This window comes from Diplotaxodon limnothrissa, linkage group LG11, assembly GCF_057381915.1.
Source record: "Diplotaxodon limnothrissa isolate DT_005_m linkage group LG11, D_limnothrissa_male_GT1.1, whole genome shotgun sequence".
In the NCBI taxonomy this organism is placed as follows: domain Eukaryota; kingdom Metazoa; phylum Chordata; class Actinopteri; order Cichliformes; family Cichlidae; genus Diplotaxodon; species Diplotaxodon limnothrissa.
In genome coordinates, this window is record NC_140606.1 from 23,780,236 (window position 1) to 23,798,851 (window position 18,616).

The 18,616-nt window shown below is 40.2% G+C and overlaps 1 protein-coding gene across 1 annotated transcript in view; it reads left to right on the forward strand.

The window, feature by feature from the left end:
- Positions 1 to 17,043, forward strand: part of LOC146622770 (polycomb protein SCMH1) — a 25,055-nt gene extending 8,012 nt beyond the window's left edge. Inside the window, exons 7-17 of the mRNA XM_085366401.1 lie at positions 212 to 300; positions 457 to 700; positions 7,182 to 7,426; positions 7,767 to 7,958; positions 9,240 to 9,366; positions 9,475 to 9,675; positions 9,982 to 10,152; positions 10,757 to 10,879; positions 13,037 to 13,168; positions 16,110 to 16,243; positions 16,389 to 17,043. Coding sequence (XP_085222527.1) covers positions 212 to 300; positions 457 to 700; positions 7,182 to 7,426; positions 7,767 to 7,958; positions 9,240 to 9,366; positions 9,475 to 9,675; positions 9,982 to 10,152; positions 10,757 to 10,879; positions 13,037 to 13,168; positions 16,110 to 16,243; positions 16,389 to 16,508 — 1,778 coding nt within the window. The 3' untranslated portion in view covers positions 16,509 to 17,043. The remainder of the gene's footprint in view (positions 1 to 211; positions 301 to 456; positions 701 to 7,181; positions 7,427 to 7,766; positions 7,959 to 9,239; positions 9,367 to 9,474; positions 9,676 to 9,981; positions 10,153 to 10,756; positions 10,880 to 13,036; positions 13,169 to 16,109; positions 16,244 to 16,388) is intronic.
- The last annotated feature ends 1,573 nt before the right edge of the window (positions 17,044 to 18,616 follow it).

Consider the following 18,616-nt stretch of genomic DNA (forward strand, 5'->3'; position numbering starts at 1 on the left):
AAGACCATGACTAAAACTGAATCAAAATTTGCTGTCAAAATTAACACTGCCTACTACTTTCGTAGTGATTATCCTTGATCATAATGAATGATTCTTTTCACACTTGCTTAATTTAATTAATAATTTCATGATTCATTGTTTGATTCATGGTGATTCAACCTTTTCATTTTGAAGCTGGTGTCGTAATGAGAATATTTGTGTCCTTATTCAGGTTTTCGACTCAATGCGTCCTCCTGGCCCATGTTCCTTCTGAAAACACTAAATGGAGCAGAGATGGCTCCCTCTCGCATCTTTCACAAGGTACCTGTACAAGGCTCACAAGCTCAAAAAGCTCAGCATTCACAAAGATGGCCAACTCTTCTGATGTATGACACAATAAGAACATCTATCACATGGTTTGACTGTTTGATAACTACCATATTTGACCCTTTTCTTTCACTCCATATTCCCCAGCAGGAGCCTCCCGCCCCAGAGCAGAACTCCTTCCAAGTGGGGATGAAGCTGGAGGCTGTAGACCGGAAAAATCCCCACTTTATCTGCCCAGCGACAGTAGGTGCATTGCGTGGTGTTGAGGTGCTGGTCACCTTTGATGGCTGGCGAGGAGCCTTTGATTACTACTGCCGCTATGACTCAAGGGACATCTTCCCTGTTGGCTGGTGCGCCCTCACTGGAGACAATCTTCAGCCACCTGGCACGAAAGGTATGAACCTCATAAATACGGTGATAGCTAAGAGTGTATATAACTTGAGTTTGACTTTCTCTGTATTTTGCGTCTAAGTCTTCTTTCTATTTCTGCTGCAGTATAGTGGCTTTAAAGTTTGGCATGTACTATAATATTGGTGATCTTCTAAAACGGTGATCAGAGCTTGAGTTATCTCTATCCTGAGCAAGTGTTCCATCATTGAAAATAACTAATGGTATCTATTAGGGATAGACCGATCCGATATTACGTATCGGTATCGGTCTGATACTGACCTAAATTACTGGATCGGATATCAGAGAGAAATAAAAAATGTAATCCGATCCATTAAATATCACAAAAGCGCCTCACAAAACCCAGCTCGTGACCTTAGCACGTTGGAGCAGTATGCGTCATGTGATAGGGCGGCTGTGGTGTGACGTTAGGGCTGGGCGATATGTCGAGTTTTTTAAAAATATCGATATATTTTCATACGAGATATAAGATGTGACAATATCATTTATATCGATATAGTCTATGTTACGTTATAATTATACTTGTGGAGCCGCAGGTTTGCCTCTCTTTCGTCCACTTTTGTCTCTACGCAACGTTACTCGGCCTCGCCTCTCCTTCACTGAACACAACTCCTCCTCCCCCATAGCTTCACCTGCAGGCAATGACAAGATGAAAGCGGAAAATCTCAGTTATCGAGTTACTGCGGATCGCCCCGTGCGTGGGGCTGGACGGCGTCAACGTGTTAGCGAGCTAACTGCGCTAACGAGCTAACCGCGCTAACGACATGCAGCCCGGAGGGGCTGCACGGCCTAAAATCCTTTCATTTTCTCAAAACTCGACAGTGCGCCTTATGTATTAATTCTGGTTGTGCTTACTGACCGCGAACCGATTTTATGTGGTACACAGCGCTCATCAATCTGTCAAAAAATGTTTTAATATGACTTTGCTAAGCTACGGAGCTGCACCGCTTGATGGATTGTCGGAGGATTACGGCTACCGGGGAGGAGCCTCGCGGAGTGATACGTACTGTGCTTCAACGTAATATTACCGTACTGTGTGTGTATAAGGACCACAAATGGCACCTGTTCAGAGACGTGGTGCAGCTGTGAAATCTGTCTCTTTGTTATTATGCTCAGCGTCTATTAGTTTACATTTTGACTGCACAATTGTGAGCTTTTTGTTATGCACAAAAACAACATTGTTTTCTTTTATTTATGGACCATGATTATTTAATAAATGCTGATAATTTATTTTTGAGTAATTTCTTCATGTACATCTACGCTGTATGTAAATAAAAGTGCCCGTGTGACATCTGGGACACAGTGTGACTAAGAACTCTCTTTTTGTTCTTAACTTATGGCTTTAAAAAAAAAATATCGAGATATATATCTTATATCGCCATCCAGCTAAAAAATATCGAGATATGAATTTTGGGTCATATCGCCCAGCCCTAGTTGACGTTCATCCTCCAGCTTCACTGTGCTAATGTTATGCTAACATAGCTGTGTCGCTAGCAATCACGTAGCAAAACATTATATACCAGATAGTCTAACTTCAGTAACCCTGCAAACGCCACTGCTGTTTAGTTTTCTCTCTTCATTTATGTTGGAAGTGGTAGCAGAGCTGTACGTTTTAATTAGTTTCAGAAATCTCTCAGTCAGAACATGGTATGTCATGTTTAGGTGGAAACTAGCGAGCTAACTTCCTGTTAACTTGTAACTCCGTTAAATTTAATAAATTCTGTTTTCATGGATGCTTGGATGTTAAACTTAATTGTTACACTTGGTAAAGCAGCAACGGTGCTGATTTTATTAAAGGTGAAAGAATTTAGACCGTTTTTAACTCTCAGTGTTCGTTTGACTTTGGGACCTGAAATGGACAGAGTTTTGGACCCAGATTACTCCGTGAAGCTCCTCACTACGGCAGCCGTAATGCTCTGACAATCCATCAAGCAGTGCGGCTTACCAAAGTTGTACTAAAACATTTTTAACAGATTTCTGCACGCCCAAATCAGTTCAAGGTCAGTAAGCACAACCAGAATTCATACATAAGGCACACTCTCGATTTTTGAGAAAATTAAAGGATTTTAAGTGTGCCTTATAGTGTGGAAAATACGTTATACAGAAGAAAAGAATATATCGCGATATATATCGTTACCGCATGTGCTTCAAATTATATTGCGATATGGATTTTAGGCCATATTGCCCAGCCCTATTTTCTAGTATCATTTCCTGTAGGGTTGCAGATTAAATTATTTAATTTTAATTAAATAAGGTTTTGAAATAGGTTCTGGGGGTTTTTTTTACCTGATCAAAGTGCACTTCCTAGAAACTAAATATAAAGTCTATCACACCTTTCATTGTATCTACAAAATGGATGTGAATTAAACTCATAGTACTTAGTAGCCTTGTGTTCCTCTAAATTTCCCCTGTAATGTTTTGCACATAATGCAGGTATTTTCACTTTGATAATATATCTTTTGTCCAGTAATTTGACTATTTTCCTGAAACCTTTCTCTACTCGCCACATATTTTGGACACATATCTTTGGAGACAGTGTCAGTGATTCTAGTGCATCTTAGTGACACCTAGTACGCATGTGCTGTCTGATGTTGGATGATTGATTTTAATAATCATTGCATTGTTTCTCTAGTCCTTCATGCATTAATTATACTGCAGTTTGTCTTGTTTTCAGGTGGTTGAATAATATAGTTGTGTTGTACAGCATTTGCTGCTTTCTTTCTTGGTTAATGTCCATTTACATGTGGGAAGCTAACGTCACAATCAAGATTAAAATTAGTTATCGAATGGGCAGCCCTGGTCCTGGACTAAAGGGTGTTTTTGACTGCAAAGCTTGTCATGCAAGAGCAACTGCTAGTCCCTACCTGGTGCATGTGAGGTTGACGGGTACAGATGGGGCCTCTAGGGATTGCACAGAAGCTTTGGAGAATGACGGCAGACAAAGCTTTTGCCGGCTCTACTCCAAAAACGGCTTTTACTTCCTTAGAGGTTCTGATTATCTTTGCATTGTAACACCAAAATTGTAATTCCAAAATAAAATGAAAATAATCACGGCTGGGTGTTCAAATTGCATTATTTTACTTTAAAAGGTTTTTTTATGTGCAGAAATTATATGGATATCAACTTAGTTCATCAACACATCTGTGGCTAAGTCTGGAAAAAAATTATAACTCCTGATAAAGGCATTATTTATTCCTGACTCATGGATTAGATTTCACTACACTATGAGATTTCTGCTTTTATTTTGTCCATCTGCTGTATGTCCACATTTACACTGCATATGGTTAAAGTGTTGTTAAAAATTTCCTTCCTATTTGCATGGGGTTTTTTAAGTGCAAAGTTGGCTCTCAGTGTCTATTTGTATTCAGTTTGGTTTGTAAATGTTGAAGTAGGCATGCCTGCGGTTTTTACTTCTCTTTTAGAAGACTGTTTACAATGCAGCAGTTCTTTGTGATATATTGCTTCCTTTGTGACTTGTGGTAAAAAATCATTGCTCTTGTAAAGCAGTTATATTTCAGACATTGTAGCTGTCTTAACTTGTTTAACATCAGGAATAAAAGCCAGACTCAAAGCTGGAAATGTGTTACAGAAGAACCACAGAAGGTAGAAGTTGCTTACAAGGGTTATCAGCCACAGGGTCAGCTGTCCTCGTGTGTAGAATCCACAATATGTGAAGGAGCCGATTGAGGGAGGGAAATGGAGGATATGTCTTTGTAGCCTGCTAGTGTTTTATGTAGGCCTGGCACTTGCCCAGTTAGCAGAATCAGGGCATGACGCGAGTGAAATGAGTCTGTGTGCCCCTCCACAGGCCTCTCATTGGCACACTGGCTGTCGAAGTCTGATTAGACACCTTGGAAAGATTAAAGAGGCAGAAATCAAGAGAAAGGACAGACATATGCTGTGAAAAGTGGATTGTTTACATTGTCAGTACATGTGGGAGGAGAAAAGAAGAGAAGGGAGGAAAAAGGGAGAAAAGGAGGAGTCAGAGGAAGAGTGGGAGAGGAGGACAGGGCAGGAGGAGAGGGTGAATTTGAGGACAGCTGTGCTGACAATCAGACACTTTTGACTTTCGTTTGAGACAGACGGTGAGTAAATGAATGAAATTACTGAAATGCAGCCATAGAGCGAGCGTTAGATCAAAAGCGCTTGAGAAGTTATGTTGCTGTAATATGAAGCTGGTAGTGGTGGCTTTATGAACTCGGTGAACTCAGTGCACTCATGGGATAAAGAAAAAAAACAAGGGTTTGCTTGTTAAGCGCTTGCTTGGCTGTATTTACAAGCAGTGCAATTGATTGTAACCTCAATCTCTTTACACCGTTAAACATATTATCTAGGATTTGTTCAATCTGTTTAGGATCAATCAGCTGTCTTGTTTTTTTTTGTTTGTTTTCCTTCCCTCTTTTTTTCTCTTTAGCTTCTCTGTGACTTCTCTGTGAAACGTAGCAGTAGTCTGCAGACTGTGTGTTGCATTGATTGGTCTGTTTGTGTGAACGTGTTTAATAAATACAGCCCCGCTGGCCAAGACCTGTGTTAATGAATGTGGCCGCTCCTCTCGTAAATCTGTCCCCAGCTGATCCAGGATGAATACCAGCGCACTTTAGGTTGTGCAGTGTGTGTGAAAGCGTGTTTTAAATCGCAGGTGCATATGAAGCCAGATATTCCGACTATACTGTGGCTCTGTTTTTCTGTGCGGTTGTTTTTGCATGCACACATTCTTGAAGTTTTGCCAGCTGTAATGGCTTATGTAAAGTACACGGACTGCTTGGTTGTTTTCTTGTGTTTAGTAGAGACCCTCTGTTAATGTTTTTTAACATGCGCCTGTTCTCTGGGGATTACGTGATTTCAGAAGTGCTTCACATTCAGGAGTGAAGGGCCGTGTGTTCATATTCTGGAGATACATTTTTGCAGCAGCTTGCTTCTTCATTTGCGTTTTAATTCTTGTGCTTTTTCTATGTTGCTTCTTGTTTTTTTCTGGCCAGCAGAGTCTTAAAGGTAGAAGAAGAGGTAACCAACTTTCGTAACCTCTGTCTTTAACAACTGCTTATTTTTCTTCTTTCACTTGCTACCTGATAGCTTTTAGTCTTTCTTTTGCTTTTTCTTGATCTTCATTTTGCGGCGTACAGTGGATAACAGTTTACAAAGATAACGCCTGATTGTGTGATTTCATTATGTTATATATGATGTAACACCAAATTGATGCATATACTTTACTTGCCTGTACTTTTAGTGGGATCTGCCTAAAGAGATCATTTGTATCTGATCAGATTTTGAGGCATATCAAATACTACTCCACTACACCAATGAAATGAAAATTAATTTTGTTTAATAAACAGAATTAGCACTTTTATTAAACATATCCGCAGACTTGGTTATTTTCCCAGGAAATACTTTATATAAAATAAATGTAAATTTAAAAATAAGTCTCTGTTTGACTTTCAACACAGTTATGCAATCTGCCACACTGAATTTTATTGAACTTGGTTTAGAGTTATGGCATGATCAAAGAATGAGCCGGATCTTTGGTAGATTGTTTATTAGTCAGTTCAAAAATAATTTCTCAGCCCTTGAGCACCAAACAAAAAGAGTGTGTATTCCTTCTTCTGTGGCTTAATGTTATTAGAGGCTTGGTTACCACTCAGTGGTGATGCCGTACTGGAAAAGAGTGCAAAGTCAAATTGCTGTCAGTTTCTCAGCAGTTTTGATTTTGTTTGTGTGTGGAAAAAAATGACTGAAAGTTTAAATTCAGTCTTAAAAAGGGAACTTTTTGATGCGACCACTCTTCTCTTTTTCTTCTTTTTTTTTGCTCGCTACCTGTTCCCTAAGACTGTAAAAAGTGCTTGAGTGTGAGAACTGCACTGTGGTGTCCTTGGGCTTATAACTGAAGGACATAGTTTGAGAAAGAACTATTTTGTTGCTAAGAAAGTTTGACCTTCTTGGCTTTAGTGCCACTGAGAGAAGTTCAGATGTTGTAAACAATCTGGATTTTGTCATCCATTGAAGATAACACGCTTTACCTTTAGCTTTTCAGAAAGTCTTAGAGTAGAGATCAGAAAACCAAGTACCTTCCCCATGCACAGAGAGTACTTAATGTCTGTGCGTGACTCAGCCAGCTTCTTATTTGGCTTCAATTTGAAGCATGTGAGGACATTGCAGCCAACAGCACAAAGGCTACTTGAATGCATCAAGCACATGACTCATTCTGCAATGTGGCAATGTTGTGTGCATATTGCACAGCAGGTGTTTGGTGAAGTTGATTTAGGATTGTGACTGAACACGTTGCCCTTGTTGTTCACATAACATAACCACAAAAGGCGTTCTAGATTTAGACTTCTAAATTGTAGGCTGAATATGGAAGATGTGAATACCTAACTGAGAGGCACAGAGCAATAACTCTTAATTAATTTTGCTGCCGATACCAAGCAGCTTTTCAACTTCTCCCATTTTCTTTTCTCTCTTTACGCTTACAGTGGTGCTGCCCAAAAGCCTTGGAGCATTGACAGACGGAAGTGTGGAGAGCCCAGTCATGCATCCCAGCCCCACGGTGGGCAGGCCTCCAGGCCAGAGAGGACGCAAGCCAGGCCGCAGGAAAACCAAAGTGACAGGGCACTGGAATCAGAAGGGCTCTACACTGGGACCACAGAGCATCCAGCCAGAAAAAGTCCAGGAACCCGTCAAAATTCCCAAGAAGAGAGGACCAAAACCAGGCAGTAAGGTGGGCATGAAAAAACAGTTTTTTACTTTTGTGTGATAGTGAAGCAGTTATGACACTTACATATAGTATACAAATAGTTTCTGTCCGGTGTAGCAGGGACAGTGTTTCTGAGACAACGTGTTGCTGTTGAATCTTTCAATTGAATTCCAAGTGGTAGAAAGAATTTCTATAGCCTGTTAATAAAAGAAGTAACGGGTAAGTGAATTTTTAACCAACCTTTACATTAAACTATGAGACTGCTCACAATGGCATCCCAGATTAGTTGTTTTGTGTTTGAGGGGCATTATTAAAAAAAGAGGCATCCCTATTTGACTGTGTGTCCTTTGCTCTTTGTTTGCAGCTGGGGTGGGCAAAGAGAGCTAGCTGGCTAGAGGATTCCATGGCTGGGCCAGGGCGGCCCGTGACAGGCCCAGGGCGAACCAGGGGCAGACTGCCCGCCAACTGGGCGCAGAGGATAACTTTGCAGCAGGGTCAGACTCAGGCAGAACCTATCAAGATCCCAAAGAAAAGAGGGCCGAAACCTGGCAGCAAGGTAACTGTCCAGTACAAAAGAACCCCAGCTGTCATTAGACAACTTCATGTCACATAAACAGCTGCCTGCTTGAGAAATGCTGATGAAAATGTGAAAAGGGAAACTTCTGCAGTATAATTCTTGGAGTGCAAATCATTGGAGGCTTGTCCAGTGTTTTTTGACTATATTTGGATTATTAAGTTATTTAGCCAGAAACTAACCTGTTAGGCTACGTTCACACTGCAGGCGAAAGCGCATCAAATCCGATTTTTTTTTGACCCTATGCGACCCATATCCGATCATGGTATGACAGTGTGAACGGCACAAATCCGATGTGGTACTGAATCCGATACATATCCGATGTTTTAGAAAGCGACTGCTGTTTGAACGGTCATGTCGCATTAAATCCGTCTTTTACGTCACTGACACAAGACAGACGTCAATTATCAGCGCCGGAGAAGCGCCCGAGAAGACATCGCGAACGCTTCCTGGCCATCCAGTGAAACTGCTGGGAAGACAACGTTGGAGAAACATGAACATTTTATTTGTACTGTATAATCTGCAGATTCTGACAGAAATCTGCAGCTATCCTTTGAAGCACCGCTCCTCTCTAAAACAGCAATAAGGATAATTATTAGGTTATTTACATTATTATGTAAATAACAAAATAACTTAAAGCAAAAATTGGGAAACTTAAAGTCCGAAGTCTTTATATTAAGGCCATCAGTCAAACCATATTGTTTGCTCTGGGTCTAAACAGAGCGCGTTGTGTGTGACGTCTTCTTTTGCGCATGCGGGCCGCTTTGAGCGTTCACACTAGAGAGCGTTTGCTGTCGCATTTTATTTGTAGTGTGAACGAGCAGACAAAAAAATCGGATTTGATCAAAAAATCGGAATTGAGCATTAACACCTGCAGTGTGAACGTAGCCTTAGTTAACCCTCTGATCTGACAAAGCCCGTTCCTGTTTCTGTTATCATAAGTTTCCTAGCTAGTTAAACATGCCTGCTCATTTGTAACATACATGCTATAAAAAAATTTTTAAAGCCTTGGTTTCATCATATTTATGTCTTTATAAACGATATAGTTGTTTTTGGGTAAGATGGACTGAGCTGGTATCCATTTATTAAGCGCAAACAGTTGCAAAACCACAGTGCTCAGTCATTGGTAGTGTTTGCAGCATCCGGTTTGTATGTTTGTTTAGTTTTCCATTACCATTTACAGAAATGTACTTAGCTCAGTTCTTTTATTTGCTTTTCTAAATATATGTACTGATGGCTCTGAATTTGTGTATTTGCATACAGAGAAAACCACGAGTGGTACCTAATCCAGTCCCCACGTCTCCCACCAGCAGTACCCCAGAGCCTGACACCAGCACTGTGCCCCTGGACAATGCTACCATCCCTAATTCTGCACTACAGGCTCCCACAGGTACACAGCGTCCACAGGCCTACACATAATGCACATTGCTTTTTGGGGTTTTTTGCATCAACTTTTTCATTCAGTGTCATTTAAGGTCATATACCTTTCGCCTTTTAGTTTGTGTGTACCTAAACAAGTACGGCAAGATGGGACCCCATTTAGACCAGCGGCGTATCCAACAGCTGCCAGACCACTTTGGGCCAGGCCGAGCCTCGTCGGTGCTTCAGCAGTGTGTCCAAGCTTGTGTGGACTCTGCTCACAACCAGGGCACAGTCTTCTCCTGCCTGAAATCTGGACAAGGAGGAGAAGTCATTTCAGGTGTGCATTGGTCTAATTTGAAAGCAAATTCACTTTCTTCACCCTTTCTTCTCTTTGATTTAGTGCTTATGAATTTACTGTGGCAATGCTCACTTATCCACGAGAACATCAAGAACCAACAAAGTACGAAAAAATAAAACAAACCACTTGGCTGATTCTATTGTTGTTGTTTGAGTTATGTTACACAGATTGTGTGGGTCGAATTTTGTTTATTCATGAAAGCTCACTCACATCTGTAACACAGCCTGTTTATTGAATTACACTTGAATGAAGCAGCTGAATTAATATCCACCATGTCTTTTCCAGCCTTTTTTGACCAGCAGCAGCACACCTTGACCCTGCCAACTGTCAGCAGTGTCACCTATGTCCTCCGCTTCCTGGAAAAACTTTGCCACAACCTGCACTGCGATCCTTTGTTTGGCAGCCAGCCTGTAGCCAGAGGCGGTCTTCACTACGACAGTCACACGTACACTACAGGTCAGGGTCGCTGTTTGCCCACTCTGTGTTCACGTGTACAGTGTTAATTTATTTTAACATAGCTGTTAGAACCATGCTCTTACATTGAAAAGTACCAGTGTCAAAGACTCTGCTCACTTTTACTACATTTAATGAAAAGGCAGCTAAAGTTTTATAATAGTCATTGGGCTCTTGTGTCAGGTGGAAAAATATGCTAAGCTTAGTAGGAAACGACTGGTTTAGACCGTTTTCTAAGTGGTTTAGGTGAGAGGAAACAGCAGACTATTATGTGTCTGCCTTATTTATGCAGAGATGTTGGCAATATGCTTCTAGAAAATGAATCCTTATTTGCTGTATTGTGGAAAGCAAGTAATGTGTTGAAATTGCAAAGACAGGGGTAGTGAAGAGAACTAGGGTTGGGCAATGTGGCCTAAAATATGCTCTCTTTTTTTTCTTAAAACGAAGGATAATTATGTAACACACATTCAGCGTAATTGTTAGAGATCTAAAATATCACTGCTCTGGTACACTGAGTTGCATCTTTGTCACATCCAGCTTCTTGATTTTTAGTTAACATGGAACAATAGCCTCCAGCTGTTCTTCAACCCATGTGTGCTTCTTTTAGAGAGGAGAAGTTTTGGAGACAGTCTGAAAGCGGTCCCAGTACGAAGCACAAAGCGGTTCCTTCAGGACTTCACCAATCCTCTGTCTCCGAAACTGCCAAAAATCCCACGGCACTCCACTGATGGTAATCTGTTTCATCCATTCATAATCTGTTCTTATTACTCATACTACCATTCATATAGAATTTGTTTTGCTTTTATTTAGAGCTAGGGAAAATATATATATTAGTCTATCCATGAAAGTCTGTGATATTATTAGTCAGGTGACATATGTATTGGTAGATCATTAAATGGCATTTTAAAATAACTGATCAGCTCAGTACTGGGCTGGCATTGGCTGATCACCAGATCATGAGGCTGGTTAAAAAAAATCTCTTTTCTGTGTGGCTGCTGTAAAGTAATATTGGTGCTCCCCCTTGTGTCAGTTTTTCTTCCCATTATAACTCAATGCTTAAATGGTGAAATGTGCCAGTGCTGAATGTAAAGCTACCTGAAATGAACAATGTGACGTAAATTTGTACGTAGTTTACAAAACTGTATATATTATTGTATATATTATATATCTCTTAAAAAGATAGAGAGAGAGATCTTTATAAGGCATAGAGGTGTTTGCAGTGTGCACTGCATTTTAACTGACATAAAGTTGATCATTAAATAATGACCACCACACTGCATAGGTACCAAGTGTGCATGCTTCCTCACAGCAGCGTGTGTTTGTGTATATATATGATTAATGATTTATCATTATAATTTTAGATTAGATTATTATGTTTTTATCGCTTCTCAAAAAGCATAATTTAACTTTCATCTACTTGCTCTTTAGGAGGCTCATGCTAATTTGCTCCATACTTTTATTATTGAATTTGGACTATACCGGCCCTTAGTGGATCAACTACAGAGCTGTACTATCTCAGACAAGCCCTTGTAGCTTGTGTCCCTTTAAGCCAAATTTCTTCTGTAAGTCGGCTGCCTTTTACAAATAAAAGGTTTGAATAGCAGGTCGATGGGGCTGGTGTACAGTAAGCCAGAGCCGTGTGCTATTAAGATCTCCTCTCTTTGACATCACAAGTATCAAAGAGTGCAAAAAACTGTGTGAAACAGTGTGTTCAAAGTGAAGCCATGGCCACGTTTGACCATGTTTAATGTTAGCATTCATCATGGTGACAAACAGAAATTAAGGAAAATAATAGATACACAGGTAGTATCAACTATTCAGGAAAAAAGGGGAAAAAAGCCATATTAGGCTTTAAAGTCGTGCTTTAAAATGTTCGCACCACATTTTTTGGAGTTGTCTGTGAAGGTTCTCACTGTAGTTGTTTGCACTCTAATAAAGAATTAGGCTGTTTCTTTGGAGGATTGATCAGTAAAAAATTATTTGTGAACCTATTTGTTTTTATTGTGGGCACACACTTTGTTGAACATTTTAACTTACTAAACGGTGGTACCAAATACAGTTGTGTATTAAAAGAGGGAGCCTTTTCAGAGGAGAGCCTGACTGCATCCATAGGAATTAAGAGGCTAAGTAGCAGCCAAGTGTTGCTAATCAAATGCCTTTGAGTTATTGATCATCAGCAAGAAGGCAGAAGTTTTAGCAGTTTGCTTGTCTGTAGCATTCAGGTGTGTGTTAACAAAAACTTTCTTTCTCGCATCACTGTGTGTATGTTCTGCCTCTGGTAAATTTCTCTTTTGTAAAATGCCTTTAATCATATTTTTCTTTGTTCTTTATTTGTGTGCAAAAATAACTGGAAATAAGCTGACATCAAAGGATTCCGCTCATTTAGTATCAGAGGCTATTCAAAGTGGAATCCGGCATCATATTTCTGTCAAACATTTTAATTGTAATAACTGGGTGCTCTGACTTGTCTAGTAAAGCTTTCTGTAATCATTTAAAAGGAGGTAGTTAAACAGAGCTCAAGAGCGAATGCTATTAAATTCTGGGGCAGGAGGTTAATCATTTAATCATCTTTCCATTTCCTTAAATTTTAATTAAGTTAATGTAATATTGGAAGATATATGTGTAAAAGGGGTAATATCCCCTTCAAAGTGCCCTTATACTTTTACAGAATGCCATAGCCCTGTTAAATCACCGTGGTATTCTCTGAGGGGTTCTGCAAAATCGCTGCGAAGCAGTGTGTCTGACAAATACGCTGTCAGTTGGGCCTCTTTTTTGTTACTTGTTATCTTTTTTTTTACTACATTGGATGTTTAGCTGTGGGACCTCTTTGTTATTTTGCTTTTTTTTTTTTTTTAGGTACTAGTATAATTGTGTTCTTTGTTCCCAGGTGAGTCCTTCATGGAGAACAGTGTTGCCACATCAGAGCACTTAAAGAAGAGCCCCCTTTCCCAAAACTCTACAGGACTGACTTCTGGCCTGAGGTCCTCCTCCAAACTGCTGCATCATAACAACTCTACAGGTAGGAAAAGAAACAACATTGTATCTATGAAAAGCTTCGACAAATCTGTAAGTGTGAATGTATTACTTCTGCAAATGCTAATATAGTGACATGCAATCCAGTAAGTTTGGTTTTAACTAAGGTTATTCACTAAATTCAAGCGTGGTGCTGTCAGAGGATGCCTCCCTGCTAGATATGCCTCTGTCAGTTGTAAGTGGTGTTATTGCAAAAAAAATGTGAAATGTTTAAGAACAGCCTCAGAGTGGCAGGACAAGTAAAGCTATCAAGCGGGATCACTGAGGACTTAGGAGCAATGTGTGTAACAGTCAATTATATGCAGAGTTCCAAACCTCCTCTGTCATTAATGTCAGCACAAAAAGTGCACCGAGAGCTTCATTGCATGGGTTCTCAAGGTCAAGGTTATCCATATAGTGCATATGTAAATTTTTCTCTGCTTTATCTTTACTTACACATACATAAATGTCTTCAGCGCAGTAGAAATGTGCTGCAGATCTTGTAAAACTTGTTTAGAACTACCCCCTTTTTGTGTCTGCATTACAGGAAGTGAAGTCAGTTGTAGTTCTTTGACCTCTGATGTTGTAGTTTGTTGTTTGTTTGTTTTTTAAAGCATATATTGCCTAATGACAGATGAGCTCATATTATGCCGAGGCATTCATTGTCTGTCTGTCAGTTCACAATTCACAAGAACCAGTATTCGTCCTGAAGCATCAGTCAAACACAGTGATCGCCAATAGTCTTCATCAAAACTGTGCTCAAGTCGAGGTCATCTTGGTCATTTTCACTAGTTTGTGCAATACAGCCAAACAGTGACAAGAAAACGTAACACTTCACTTGTTATGTCTGTGAAGGTTCTCAGTCATCCAGGTCATCGTAGTCAAAGGACCTCACACACATGTAAAGGAAGCACTCAAAACGTGCGGCTATCCTAAATGGGCGTTCTTAAAGTCAGCAAAGAGGCACAGAAAAGAAGATCAGACACCAGCGAGGGAGGATAAGAAAGACAGACGCAACAACATTGTCATCCCCTATGTAGCCGGTGTATCAGAAAAACTCAGGAGAGTTTTCTCCAAGCACGACATCCCAGTGTATTTCAGACCCAGCAACACGCTCAGACAAAAACTGGTTCACCCGAAAGACAAAACGCCAAAACACAGACTTAACAATGTGGTGTATGCGGTACAGTGCAGCGAGGAATGCCCAGACCTCTACATTGGAGAGACCAAACAGCCACTTCACAAGCGCATGGCACAACACAGAAGAGCCACCTCCACAGGACAAGACTCAGCAGTCCATCTGCATCTTAAGGATAAAGGACACTCTTTCGAGGATGCCAATGTTCACATTTTGGACAGAGAGGACAGATGGTTTGAAAGAGGAGTGAAAGAAGCCATCTATGTCCACTGTGAGCGACCATCTTTGAACAGAGGCGGGGGTTTACGACACCAACTCTCTGCCATCTATAATCCAGTTTTGAGATCCCTTCCCAGACGCCTTAACGCCCACTCACATCCTGGGCCATCTGACCTCAGGAATTCGCATGATAAGGTGGGGCCAGGTTTCACAATGAACACACCCGAAACTCTGGCTGATTGGGACCCACACCCAGTTTCACACCTTGGCTCAGGGGATTAGAGGATCATCAGGGGGTCCTTTTGTCCCTCTGTGGGGGGAAACTCCCACTAGGTTTATATCTGGGACTCTCCACCATTTGACCTTAGAACTGAAGAAGCTTCTCGGATGAGAGGTGAAACGTCTTCAAGTAACTTAAAGAAGTCCAGACGCCTTTCTTTGCAAGCTCCTTTGACTACTTCACTTGTTACCTTAACCTGAGAGTTCTAAGGGACTCTGAGCTGGATGAGCGAGTATATCATTGATGGAGGATCGGGTGCAATTACATCACTGCCATGTAATTAGTGGCTCTTCACATTTGCCTTAAAATGACAATCAGTGAAACCAAACACACGAGTGACTGCAGTGGTATTTATATAGCAGCATTTTGCCCTTAATAAGCACTTAAGCTGCTCTTACACTATGGTATAGGTCCATTCAAGAGTTCATGAGAAGAGTTTGGTCAGAAACTGCCTCTTCAGTGGCTAAATTGCTACTTTGCCAGATATCAGTAGTGCATTTTCTTACCCTCTGTGCCACTCATGCCACTCATGCCACTTTTATTTCACTGGAAAGACCCAATTCAAATGCTAATAGCAGTTTGAAGTCTCTAACAAAAAGAGAGGACAGAGCTGGAGGTGGCAGAATTGAAGATGCGAAGGTTTTTCATTGGGAGTTAGAATGGAGTACATCAGAGGGGAAGCTCAGGTTGAGCAGTAAGGAGATAAGGGACTCAAGACTGAGATATTTTGGAGATGAGCAGAGGAGGGATAGTTGATGTAAAGGAGAAAGGATGCTGAATATGAAGCTGCCATGCAGGAGGAAAACAGGAAGACCACAGAGAAGATTTGTGGATATAGTGAAGGAGGACATGCAGAGGGTTGGTGTGACAGAGGAGGATAATAAGGATAAGGTGATACAGAGGATCCACTGTGGCGATCTCTAAAGGGAGCAGTTGAAAGAAGAGATGGTGGCATTTGAGTGTTATCTTATAGTAGGTGAAATATGTGTAGTAGACAGTGACACTCCATTCACTGCTGTTTGCCTGTGCAGCCTGTGTGTTTGAGTTAAAATAATACCCTTGTAGTGGTAGCCCAAAAACACACTGAAATTTATAATCACACAAATGCAAAAAGTTTAATAGAGTTTTGTCAAAAAAAGAGTACATTACATTTTCAGGATCCATCATTTCAGCTCAATTGTCAAAACAGATGTTGAGCCTGTGCGAAAGACCGCTGCACTGGGACAGTGATAAACATGTTTGTTTTTTTGGGCTTTTTACTACTCAGTGAATAACTGTCTTATAAATCTGTATTTGCACATTTGCTCCCAGGTCCGGGTAGTTTCCGTGAGAGCCCCAGGCCCAGCGGTCAGGATCCCAACCTGTGGACAGTAGATGAAGTCATGCAGTATATCAGGGATATCGACCCAGTTCTGGCCCCACATGCTGACCTTTTTAGAAAACATGTACGTATCCATTCATTCATGAATAAATGTATAATGAATAGTGAATGCTTCAAACGTGTCAGTTTTATTCATCACTTTTGAGCAGCTCTGTTTAAAAGAGGAAAAAACAAAAAGGTTTATTTTTCCTCTGATTCCTCTGCTACAGGAAATTGATGGGAAAGCCCTTCTGTTGCTGCGTAGCGACATGATGATGAAATACATGGGTTTGAAGCTCGGCCCTGCCCTCAAACTCACCTTCCACATTGACAAGCTTAAACGGGCTTGACGACATCAGTCAAGCCTTCTGAAGGACTTAACTGTATCGCCACCTCCATGTTCTAGGTTCAGTATATCATGCACTTCATAATGGACATATGCTGACAATTTACATGTAGCAACTTCCACCGTACTCCATCCAGTATACACGCCCTTGTTCTGACCTCATTCAGTCAGGGATGTTTATTTTGTGTAGCACAATCCAGGCCTAAGGCAGCATGGGTTAGGGGTCGGATCGGCCACTCGTCTGTCATCACTTTTGCATTTCAGTCTAACTTGAAGAATCATATGTGGCCATTTTAACTGTAAAAGGCCTTTTGGCCTGCTTTTGTTATGTTACATTTTATCTGTACATTTCATATTTTGTACTTCATGAATACAAGTATATGGACTTTTTCAGTGTTTTGTGTTGGAATACGCTAAAAAAAAAGAAAACCCTAAAGGAAGAAAAGAAATGCTACATCCCAATAGTTGGGATTTCTTCCGATCAGTCTCTGTTTGAGGCATAATTTTGCAACTACAACAGTAATAATTATGATTAGAAAAACGTGTTTTATAAAACTTTATTCTGAGAAAAACTGCCATCAAGATGGGGTTTTTCTCTTATTCTGGATGTTGTTTACAATGCCTTGTCTTGTCTTTGTTATTTGTACTTTTTTAATTTTTTATACTATATTATTAGAGTTCCTACATGGAGAGCCCTATCATGCTTAACATTGTTCAATAAATATATAATAATTCAAGTCTCCTTTTTCTTGTTTTGTTTTGTTTTGTTTGGTCACAAATTCCTATATACATCCTGCATTAACTGTCTGCTGTTACACACATGACGCGCAACATTCAAAAAGCTGAAACTTGAAAATCGTTCACAAGAATAGATAAACTGTATTTTGATGATCACATTTAGTTTGTTGAGAGTTTTGCCCACCAGCAGAGGGCAGCATATAGCTGTCAACCTTTTTTTGGTCATGTCCTTACGTCTCTCCTAGAGACACTGCCATGCACTACCATGGGTGGGCATGTCTCCATCTGTTAGACAGCATGATAATATCAGTGATATTTTTAGACCATGTAAGGCCTATTTTACATGGCTGCCTCTGTTATATGTTCATATGTTTCTTCTTTGTTAGTACCATTTCCTTTTGTACATGTTATTTCATTAATCCTCCAGTATAATGTCTTATGGGTATTTAAAGACAAACTCATTTTTATTTCTAAAGCAAATAATAAATGCACAAATATAGTCATTTCTCCAGGAAAAAAGGAGATCAAAAGAAGATTAAAAACCATAAGTGTTAACTCCTAGGAAAATGATAACAATCCTTAATACAGTGCAACTTCAGAAATAACACAGAAACTCAACAGTTTCGGATAAAAATGTTACATTTTAAAGGAAGCCATAATTGTTTAAAAGAGATTAAAAGATACTTAGCAAATTTCCTCAGAAAGGTTGTTCCCAAAACTTAGGAGCTCTGCAGTTGCTTTGTTGCCTTTATGGTGAAGTGGGAACTGTTTCCTGCCTGAGGATGTCAGGCTGCTCACTAGCAGTAAAGAGACAGTAATTCTAAAACAAATGGGCAGTTAGTCCAGGCTTCAACTAACAGAGTTATCATTTGCTGCTGCATTTTAAGCAATATAAAGTCTACGCTGTGTTTTGTTTGTTTTGTTGTTTTTTTTTTGGGGGGGGGGGGGGGGGGGGTCTGATTGATTATCTGATAAAAGGAACATTGCAGCAATCTGGTCATGAAGAAATAAAAAGGTTGAATGGCAGTTTGTGTGTTGCCAAATATCACTATGACATCTGTACCTTCTCCTTTGATTTTAAAAGGTTTACTGACAAGGACGTGGTGTCTCCTGGTTCACTGAAATGTCATTATCAGTGCTTGTGCAAGGCAGGCTTCAGGTTTCTACATAACGATTGCATGGGTTGCCTTTTAATGCTTGTAGGTCCACACCTTAAACTTAGCCTGTTTGGGTCGACATAGAGCAATTAGTAATATTCAGAAGAATAATTTTAAATTGTGTCAAACTCTGAACATGCATTCATTTATGTGGAAACAAATGGCTGTTTTGATATTTTTAGACAAGAAAACATCTGATCCTGGTCGATATATCACC